The 11555-nt window shown below is 40.1% G+C and overlaps 2 protein-coding genes across 2 annotated transcripts; both read left to right on the plus strand.

Moving 5' to 3' along the window:
- Positions 1–367: 367 nt before the first annotated feature.
- Positions 368–1376, plus strand: LOC150057383 (olfactory receptor 2T29-like). The gene has a single exon (XM_090339703.1). The coding sequence runs from the start codon at positions 408–410 to the stop codon at positions 1374–1376; it is 969 nt and encodes a 322-aa protein (XP_090195829.1). The 5' UTR covers positions 368–407.
- Positions 1377–10287: 8911 nt separating this feature from the next.
- Positions 10288–11256, plus strand: LOC150057384 (olfactory receptor 2T29-like). The gene has a single exon (XM_090339704.1). It carries the CDS (start codon positions 10288–10290, stop codon positions 11254–11256), a length of 969 nt encoding a protein of 322 aa, XP_090195830.1.
- The last annotated feature ends 299 nt before the right edge of the window (positions 11257–11555 follow it).

The following is an 11555-nucleotide window of genomic DNA, read 5'->3' on the forward strand; positions in this document are numbered from 1 at the left end:
TGACTTCCCTCCAGTTTGGCAGGAAGCAAGCTGGAAAGTGCCAGGCTCCCCAGTACAGGTGTCTGCTTACTGTACAATGTGTTCCCCACCCATCTTAAACTTTATTGGCTTTGAGTGCCATTTAGTATGCACCTGCAGAAACAGTCCATGCTTGTCCTTTTATGTTCTTTCTGTTACTTACAGTGCTAGTGGGAGGGATTCTGTCTTTCACTTACTGTACTATACCATGGTGTGTTTCTTTTAAAAATCAAAAGGCCAATATGTCCAGTTTTTAATGAGCTTTCTATGTTTCCATGTAGTTGCCTTTCTACAACATTTTGACTCTCTCTGAGCCAAAAACCTGGTGATTTAATTTCAGAGGCCCATAAACACAGTATGTCCATGTCGAAGCTTTCTTGGTGATGTAGATGAAAATCATGGATGTCATCAAATGGATGGTCAACCACACAGCACAGTCAGACTTCATCCTGGTGGGACTCTTCAGTCAATCCAAACACCCCGCTCTGCTCTGCATGGTCATTTCTGTGGTTTTCCTGATGACTTTGTCTGGAAACGCTGTCCTCATCACTGTGATTCACTCTGACATCCACCTCCACACCCCCATGTACTTTTTCATCAGCCAGTTGGCACTCATGGATATGACGTCCATTTCGGTCACTGTGCCCAAGATGCTCATGGACCAGATCACTGGAATGAACAGGATTTCACTCTCTGAATGTGCAATGCAGATGTTCCTGTATTTGACCCTTGTGGGTGCAGAGTTTTTTCTCTTGGCCACAATGTCCTATGACCGCTATGTGGCCATCTGCCATCCACTCCGTTACCCTGTCCTCTTGAACCACAAGATCTGTCTCCTCCTGGTATTTGGCTGCTGGTTTCTGGGATCTGTGGATGGCTTCATGCTCACTCCAATCACCATGACCTTCCCATTCTGCAAATCCAGAGAGATCCAACACTACTTCTGTGAGGTTCCTGCCGTACTGAAGCTCTCCTGCTCAGACACCTCGCTGTATGAGACACTCATGTACCTGTGCTGTGTCCTCATGCTCCTCATCCCCATCGTGGTCATTTCAAGCTCCTATTCCTTCATCCTCCTCACTGTCCACAGGATGAAGTCAGCAGAGGGCAGGAAGAAGGCGCTTGCCACGTGTTCTTCCCATATGACCGTGGTCATTCTCTTCTACGGTGCTGCCATATACACCTACATGCTTCCCGACTCCTACCACACCCCTGAGAAGGACATGGTGGTGTCTGTCTTTTACACCATCCTCACACCTGTGTTAAACCCTCTGATCTACAGTCTCAGGAATAAGAATGTCACCAGGGCCCTGAGGAAAACATTCACCGTGAGACCTTTATTTCAAGAAACATTGTAGGGTATTCTAGTATGAATGATTTCTTCTTTACAAAATCTGCTGTTCACAGTCTATGAAAGTAGTCCTCAGACTCTCAAAGAAGGGTTTCACTGCATTGCAAAATTCTTCAGTTTTAATTCCCGTTTCAAAATCGTTGTCCAATTGCATTGTATTAGTTTCATTTTCTGAAGTCAAGTTTTTCTCATTCTGTAAGTGAATGTCTGTATTTTAGAAACCATGTAATGAACTATTTGGGGAAATGGTGAGCAGGTATTCAGCTGGTAAAATATGAGCAGCAGAGCAAAAGGATAAGAGTAATAACAAGGCTGCTGTGTGTATGAAAGTTTATTGGAACCATATTACTTATATGCAATTTGGATAAATATAAATAAAAAGTGGAATATCAGACTGTTCTTGCTTTTAAATTTTGCGCTGTGCCTGACAGCAGCATTTCGCAACACCTTAGAATTTCTATGTTTTACTTCATTACCTTTCCATTTTTTGTCCACTTTTTGCTGTCAGGTCACCTTCTTTGACCTTGTTCAAATAGCAAAAGAAGTTGGGAGACATAGATTCAAAATGACAAAGCCCAGCCAGGAGTGTGGACTAGTAGTAGAGCATTTGCCTTAGCATGCACAGAGTCATGGGTTAGATCCCTCGGAACCACATACACAAAAAAAAGCCTACAGTGGTGCTGTGGCACAAGGGTAACGCACTGGCCTTGAGAAAGCTCAAAGAGAGTGCCCAGACCCTAAGTTCAAGCCCTCAGACTGGCAAAAACAAATGGTAGAGCACTAGCCTATTAAAGACAGTCTACTTTTCAATTGAAGTCAAAACATGTTTTGTAATGCAATCAATACTATTTTCATAATATTTGTGTATGAAAGCTACCTGGAAGAAATACAATATTACTGTCCAAAATGAGAAAGATAAATCCATCTGAATTTACAGACTACAAAAAATATATGCTAATAAAAGCAGATATACATACATATGGAATCTGTTTTGTAAAATGATTCTTGTACGTTAGCTAATTCTTATATCTCATGGATAAGATTTTAGTGACAATGGTGAGATTTGACACTATTATTAATATTGCTTAGAAATTGAGGGTTAACAAAAACTGATAAACAAAGAACATGAGAAGAAAACTAGACTTTGTGTTGGAAATGTGTGTGAGCTTCGTTACCTCTTACTCGCATTCCTCTTGAGTAGGCCAGTGGGGATTTATCAAAAACTTTGACTCAGTCCCATGGCTCACAGAATAAAACCAGAGATGATGTCACTTTCCTCTTTTTCTTATACATGGAAGCCAGACCCACACTGAGAGCCCAGACAGACAGGGCTGGAGCAGTACATGAGACTACAGGGAGACAGCACTGCCAGGTAAAGGGTAATGGCTCTTCTCCTCGTGTTGGTCTGCTTTTGAAATACTCCTTCAAGTCTGTATATCATTTCCTGTTTTCTCTGCCATCTACTTTTTTTCCCTAGGGAATTGAACTTCTGTTCTTTAAATTTTCAAATAGCATTAATTTGCTGCCTCATGTTAAGGACTAGGCTTTCAGTTACTATTATAATGAGGGAAAGAATATGTATTATTTCAGGGATTTTTTTATGTGTAAGTGATGATGAATTACCTTTGCAGAGACTGTGATGTTGCAAAGGAAAAGTGACAGATTTTTCCACATAATGAGGAATTTTTTTTTCTAGTCATGGAGTTTGAACTGAGGGCCGGGGCATTGTACTGAGCTCTTGTCTTCAAGGCTATTGCTCTACAATTTTGGAACAATTCCCAGGATGCTGAAGTGAATTTACTGTTTGTTATTACACAGGCCAGCATTATATTTGGTCTATTTCTTCCTGGTCTGCCTGGTCTCCTGGATCAGCTGTTCTGTGTCACTTTATGACAGGGACTCTCATTTACCAAAATGTGTAGAGATGTCATCACTACATCTCCCCCATTTCACCTGTCTGACGCTCTTCAGTGACTCAGAAAGCATCTTCCATGTCTGTCTTCCCATGTGCTGGTCACTATTCTGTGCCTTGTTCCAACTTTGTCGACAAAGGCCAGTGTGGTTGAGAGAAGCATTTCCTAAGTATTTGGAAAGTTCAAGGTATTTTTTAAGATGGTGGTTTCCTTCCACTCAGTCTTTGTACCTGTGTGCCTTCTTCTCTGTATGCCAGTCTATATATCATTTATCTGATCAAGAATCCATTTATACCCATCTACTTAGGTTTTACAAATACCCTATCATCTATCTGTGTGTCTCCATCCCCTGCAGTGTCTACTGCAGTATCAAATATCTTGCAGAATTGCTTAAGACATCAGCATCTCAGAATATGGGATTGTTAATCCTCTGATATCAAAACTGACATTATTACAAAACTATAAAAGATATTAGACACTTTGATTTCTTTTTGAATCACTTCTTCATTGTTATTACTGCTAAAGTATTCCCCAACAAAGGGAGGATATATTGTTTCTCTTCTGATGCCTAAGACTAAAAAATTAACATTCTTGTGTACAGCACTAGAAGGTGAACCAAGTGTTGATTTTTCTCCTTAGGAAAGAATGTATAGGGTATAATTATCAATTAATTCCAAAGAGCCAAGTATTTGGGGGCCTATTTCTCTTTCTTATTTCATTGCTATCTAAATATTGGACTTCAAACAGCATTTATGTGATATTTTCCCCTGAATAGTAACCTCCTTAAGTGCAGCCACCTCTCATGCCCTCGATTTGGTCCCCAATTAACACAGAGGCGGTCTGTGTCATCAACACCGAGGAGGAAATTGTCAATTGCTGCCACAGACTTATGCATGTGGTTCACTTTTCCACAGTTCTTCTCAGTGTGCATGAAGTCGATAGTGGCAATTCACAAGCAGATAATTGCAGAAATGACCAAACCTTAACTGGTAAATAGCATTGCCCTACTCTTTCCAGTTCTTTCTTCCTGACATTTCATGCCAATGTTGAACCTTTGAAAGCCACAACATGCAGGGTATATGTAGACCAAAAATAAATAAATAAATAAATACATACATACATACATACATACATACATACAAACAAGCAAACAAAACTCCTCACCAGAATAGATATTCCACAAAGCTGGGTTTAATCAAGGCTAAATGAATAAATGATTAATTCTATAATTTTATATTCACAGTGATGAACATCCTGAAATGAAAACATTTTAGATAATTTATGTAAATTCCGTTGATATTCAACACATACAGAAATGTCCATATCACAATGTTTGTTTGCAATTGAGATGTATACTTACTCATTTATTAAACATTACCAGTATTGTTTTGAAAACCATTTGTTAAATGTCTACAGTGATGTTGGGAGCCAGAGTGGAATCAAACTGTACCTTGATTTGCATCAGACAATGGCTTTATTGTCTTATTGTTTTCTGGCCTTATTCTGTTTAAATGACCTGAGAATTACCATATGAATGTAACACCTGGAGGTTCCCTGGGTCTCAAGAAGGGAAGGGCTGGAGTGGAAAATAAACGGGGCAGTCTTTACCTGGACTGCAGACATCCCGGACCCGGTGTGTCTGTCTCTCTTCTATTTTTTCTAAGTCCTTGCCCCCTATTTCAGGAACCCCAATCTGCGAACCCTGGTTTGCTGCCGGCTGGCCCTGGCACAGTGATACTAATAACAGAGAACTATAGTAGCTTATTTCATAATTCACTTAACTTCCAACTATCGCTAATATGCTTCTTCAGGTTGCATGCCTTCACTCTTATTTTACAAAATAACAGATTTTATTCTGAGATGTATTGCCGGGGCCACCAGGCAGCGAACCTGGATTCCTGAAATTGGGGGCAGGGACAAGGAAAAAATAGAAGAGAAACAAACAGATGGGGTTCAGGAGGACTACAGCCCAAATCAGGAGCCCAAGAAGGCTGTGAGCTTAAGACTGCAGCCTTCTTTATTTCCAAATCAAAGCTTGGAACCAGTGAACTACCAGGAGTTACATTCATATGGTAAATCAGGGAACTGTTGGGGGTTATGTTCTTGCAAAGTGTTATATCTCAGATCAGAGAAGCGGGACAAGACCAAAAAACAATAAAGCAATAAAGCGATAAATCAAAGAGGTCAGAAAGTTCACAATACAGACAATGTAGCTTCAGAAGTTCCTAGGCATGGCACCAACTCACTTTTTAGTGTGGTTATCTTCCTCAGATGTGCAGTTTGATTCCACACTCTGGCTCCCAACAATGTATGTGGTGAATCTTACCATATTTACCTACCTCACCCTCCTCTTGTCCCTTCTCTCTCCCAAAATCCCCAGTAAATAATCCATCATAGATGTATTTATGTTTATTTGCATGTTTCTTTCTAGGTCAACATTCTGCATATACATGATATTCATCTTTCTGACTCAGCTTCGTTTAGCTTAATATGAATGGTCACAATATTTTCTTGCAAATTATATAATTTCATGTTAGTTTTTCTTTAAAACTACACACACACACACACACACACTTAGGAATGGGTAATTCATTTATTCAGTCTTCGATTAATCTGTTATTAGGTACCTATGCTCATCCATATCTTTATCATTATTATACAGTTTGCCATAATAAATTCAGGTGTGTGGGTATCTCTCTTCTATAATAACTTGGTTAATTTTAGTAAATGGCCCATAGTGGTACATCAGGCTCATAAGTTCTATCATATTTTTATTTTTAATCTTTTAAGGCACCTTTCAGTGGCTGCACTGAATTACATTCCGTGATACACTGTATGAGAATTCCTCTTCCCTCAATCTCACCTGAGGTTGCTCTTGTTTGTTTCCTGGATGATTGTCATTCTGACCCCGTTGATATGAAAACTGAACAAGGTTTCTGTGTGTGTATCCATTACTGGGGCTTGAACTAAGTGCTGGAATATTGTCCTTTGGCTTATTGCCTTACAATAAGCACTTTATCACTTGAATAGAAGTTCCACTTACAGCAGTTTGCTGGTTAATTGGTGATATGTGTCTCATGGACTTTCCTGCCCAAGCTGATTTTGAAACCAAACCCTCAGACGCCCCTGGAGTTGGTGAGCCACTAGAGCCTGTCATCAATCTGGGCTAGTAGACTAGTCCTAAATCTGAGTACCTCGTGCCTTCCCTATCATTATTGGTACCTGCAATTTATACACTAGCAAATGGCCCAAGAATGGCAGGGGTAGCATGGGAATTCTCCATACCAGTCCTGCACAAACCAGGCTGTTGGTGCCAATAGAGAGAATGTGTTTATGTAAGACTGACCTGGTGAGAGGATCCAGGGCAGTTCTCCATGAATAATAAGAATTTCCACTAGCAGGGAAGGCCTGACCTGACAGCTTACAGCAGACTTAATTAGTTTGGTTTGCAAATGGGAAAGCTTTCCCCATACAAAGTAAAGTGCAAGAAAGTGCCTGGAGACAGGAATCTAACTTGTTTTCTTCTGTCAGAAACAAGCTTTTTAAGTTTCAGCCTCATGCTTCCCATTGTCAGCATATAGAAAATCCAGGGATTTTGTGGATTATTATTTTTTTTGCCAGTGCTGGGCTTGAGCTCGGGATTTGAGCACTATTCTTGGACTTTCTCAAGGCTAGAGCTCTACCACTTGAGCCTCAGCACAACTTCCAGCTTTTTTTCTGTGTATCTGGTTCCAAAGAATCGAACCCAACTCTTCATGCATGCTAAGCAAGCACTCTACCACTAGTCCAAACACACGGCCCTTTTTGGATTAATTTTATATCCTGGTACTTTGCCAAATTTTCAGATTAGATAGAGTAGTTTGGGAGTGGAGCCTCTGGGGTTCTTTAAATACGATTGTGTCATCCTAAAGAGGGAAAAGTTTTACTTTTTCCCTATTTGGTTCTCCTTTATGTTTGCTTCTTGCCTTATTGCTCTATTCTGGTTAAAAAAATCTTAAATCTTATACATTTACCAGGCTCTGCCACCCTACCAATTCCCTCTTCTAGGGTTAATATTATAGATGCTTTTTATATTGATATAATAACTAGGAATTCTAAGATTGTATTAAAGAGGAATGGAGAGAGTGGACCACATTGTTTCATTCCTTGCTTTAACTTTTTATCATTAAATGTAAGGTTAGCTGTAGCTTCCTCCTATACAGCCTTTATTATATTGAGGAATGCTCCATAGATTACTAGTTTCTGCAGAGTTTTTATTAAAAAGGGGTGTGTATCTTGTCAAATGCTTTTTTGTCACCTATTGAGATGAGCATCTAATTTTTTTCCCAGCCCTGCGGCTTGAATTGAAGGCCTGAACCCTTTCTTTGGGCTTTCTCAAGGACTTGAGGCACATTAATAATGCCGGCTTTTCTATGTATGTGGTACTGAGGAATCGAACCTGGGTCTTCAGTCATGCTTCTTTGGCAAGCACTCTACCACTAGCCCAAAATCCTGGCCCTACAGTCATATAATTCTTGTCCTTGCTCCTATTGATGAATTGAGTAACATTAATTGATTTGGGTATATTGAAACAGCTGTGTACCATAATATTCTTAGTACAATAACCCAGTTGCTTAATACATAGGATTATACATAATGATATTCTTAGTACAATAACCCAGTTGCTTAATGCATAGGATTATACATAATGAATTATATCAAAATGAACTCCAAGAATTGGAAACAAGAGGTTCTTCATATGTGATATATGCAGTCATTTCTATTTTTTCTTTTGGTTTTAGATTTCTGTAGTCTTTGTCCTGTGTATAAGCTTATATGATCCATGGAAGGGAAAGGGAAGCAGAGAAACAGCAGGACAGAGAATGAGCTAATGCAACAATAGGACTCACTGGACGCTATGTTGAAAATGAATTTGACAACTAGGGAGAGAGAGGACGGGGGAAGAAGAGAGAGAGGTAAGAGGGAGAAAATGAGGGATTTAGTATTCAAAAAGAAATGTATTCATGGGCCGGGAGTTTAGCCTAGTGGAAGAGTGCTTGCCTAGTACACATGAAATCGGGTTTGATTACTTGGTACCAAATACATAGAAAAAGGCAGAGGTGGTAATGTGGTTCAAGTGGTAAAGCTCTAGCTTTGAGAAACCCCAAGGACAGTGCCCAGGCTCTGATTTCAAGGCCCAGGGCTGGCGAAAACAAAAAAAGGAAAAATGAGAAATGTACTCATTATCTTACTTATGTAAATATAGCCTTCTTGTGTGTCATCTTTACACAAATTAGTTTGTTTGTTTGTTTGTTTGTTTGTTTGTTTATAGATTGCCAGTCCTGAGCTTGAGCTCAGGGCCTGAACACTGTCTTTGGACTTTCTGGAAGCTAGATCTCTACCACATGAGCCTCAGCACCACTTCCAGGTTTTTTCTATGTATGTGGTACTGGGAATTAAACCCGGGGTTTCCTGCATGCTAGGCAAGCACTGTAACACTATGCCAAACTCCCAGCCCTACAGTAAATATTTAAATAGAAAAAATGAAATAATAATTTAAAAATAAAATTGTTTCCTTTCAATATCAAAAAGGAAAGATGCAATGACTGCAAGGCTTATTTTGTGATGGTGATTGCTTTCACTATTTTGTTGCTTTACTTTATCATATTCTCTTTCACCATTTAAAATGCTTTCCCATATCTTGACCCATAATACGTTCTTTATTACACCTTTTCTTTGATGCATACCTTCTTTTTATTACTTAGTTATTAACCTTAATTAAGTTTAAAGTATATGTTCTTCCTGTAAATATCTGAGTCGTTCTTTCCTACAATGTCAGCTACTTGGCAGGCAGAAATATGAGAGTCATGAATATGAGAAAAGCCTATGCAAGGATAACAACTCTATGCACCCCAAACTTTGAAAGGAGAACAGTCTGAGGAATTAGGCAACGCTATACTGCACTGTCCAACAAGTGAGACTCTGAGTTTAATATCCAACGTCTCTTTCTGAATAAAAGAAAGAGCTGATGTATTTTTGAGATATAGTTTTAGTATTGCTGACTATTTTGCTTCCTTTGAGTGGTACTTGGGATCCTGGAACCAAGAAAATGTTCTTACCACACCCTCATCCGTTCCTCACCAAATCTGCATTTGAATTCATCTGAATGGATAAACAAATCACAAAGTAGACAGCAGAAATGTGAGACACAGGTGAAATGGTTCCTGCCAAAGCCCAAGTCTTTATTACCTGAACCCAGAGGTAATAAAATTGATGAAATACGGGACAATTCGAAAATCTACACCACAAGAGCAAATAGTGGAGTAAACATATACAAAAAGTGTTGAATACACAGTTTTCAAGAGAAGTACAATTGGCCCATAAGTATGAGAAAAATCTTCAACATTTTTAGCAGCCCAGATTGTATTCACAGACTCTTGGTGTGTCTCCTTTAAACACAGAAGGTCCCATGGTGCACTTCATTCAGGATTACACAGTAGGAAGATGTTTGGGGTAGTTGTTTCCTTGGCAAGTAGGGAAGGTACAGGAAGTTTTGGAGGTAGAGAAATATGAGCACTGAGGCCCACTGTCCCCAGACAGTGACTGAGTCAGATCCCAGGATGACTTCCCTCCATCTTGACAGGAAGCAAGCTGGAAAGTGCCAGGCTCCCCAATGCAGGTGTCTGCTTACTGTACAATGTGTCCCACACCCATCTTAAACTTTATTGGCTTTGAGTGCCATTTAGTATGCACCTGCAGAAACAATCCATGCTTGTCCTTTTATGTCCTTTCTGTTACTTATAGTGCTAGTGGGAGGGATTCTGTCTTTCACTAACTGTACTATGTCATGATTTGCTTCTTTTCAAAATCAAAAGGCCAATATGCCCAGTTTTAATGAGGTTTCTATGTTTCCATGTAGTTGCCTTTCTACAATCTTTGGCTATCTCTGAGCCAATAACCTGGTGATTTAATTTCAGAGGCCCATAAACACAGTATGTCCATGTCGAAGCTTCCTTGGTGGTATAGATGAAAATCATGGACGTCATCAAATGGATGGTCAACCACACAGCACAGTCAGACTTCATCCTGGTGGGACTCTTCAGTCAATCCAAACACCCCGCTCTGCTCTGCGTGGTCATTTCTGTGGTTTTCCTGATGGCTTTGACTGGAAACGCTGTCCTCATCACTGTGATTCACTCTGACATCCACCTCCACACCCCCATGTACTTTTTCATCAGCCAGTTGGCACTCATGGATATGATGTACATTTCGATCACTGTGCCCAAGATGCTCATGGACCAGATCATTGGAATGAACAGAATCTCACTCTCTGAATGTGCAATGCAGATGTTTCTGTATTTGACACTGGGAGGTTCAGAATATTTCCTACTGTCTGTCATGTCCTATGACCGCTATGTGGCCATCTGCCATCCACTCCGTTACCCTGTCCTCTTGAACCACAAGATCTGTCTCCTCCTGGCATTTGGCTGCTGGTTTCTGGGATCTGTGGATGGCTTCATGCTCACTCCAATCACCATGACCTTCCCATTCTGCAAATCCAGAGAGATCCAACACTACTTCTGTGAGGCTCCTGCCGTACTGAAGCTCTCCTGCTCAGACACCTCGCTGTATGAGACACTCATGTACCTGTGCTGTGTCCTCATGCTCCTCATCCCCATCGTGGTCATTTCAAGCTCCTATTCCTTCATCCTCCTCACTGTCCACAGGATGAAGTCAGCAGAGGGCAGGAAGAAGGCCCTTGCCACGTGTTCTTCCCATATGACCGTGGTCATTCTCTTCTACGGTGCTGCCATATACACCTACATGCTTCCTGGCTCCTACCACACCCCTGAGAAGGACATGGTGGTGTCTGTCTTTTACACCATCCTCACACCTGTGTTAAACCCTCTGATCTACAGTCTCAGGAATAAGAATGTCACCAGGGCTCTGAAGAAAACATTTACTGTGAGACCTTTATTTCAAGAAACAATGTAGGGTATTCTAGTAGGAATGATTTCTTCTTTACAAAACCTGCTGTTCATAGTTCTATGAAAGTAGTCCTCAGACTCTCAAAGAAGGGTTTCACTGCATTGCAAAATTCTTCAATTTTAACTCCTGTTTCAAAATCCTTACTCATTTGCATTGTATTACTTTCATTTTTTGAAGTTAACTGTTTTCTAATTCTCTGAAAGAATGTCTGTATTTCACAAAATAGTTAAGATTTATTTGGAGAAATGGTGACATGGTTTCAACTGGTAAAATATGAACAATAGAGCAAAAAGGTGAGAGTAAGG

Source organism: Megascapheus bottae, chromosome 10, assembly GCF_031878675.1.
Source record: "Megascapheus bottae isolate mThoBot1 chromosome 10, mThoBot2.hap1, whole genome shotgun sequence".
Classification (NCBI taxonomy): domain Eukaryota; kingdom Metazoa; phylum Chordata; class Mammalia; order Rodentia; family Geomyidae; genus Megascapheus; species Megascapheus bottae.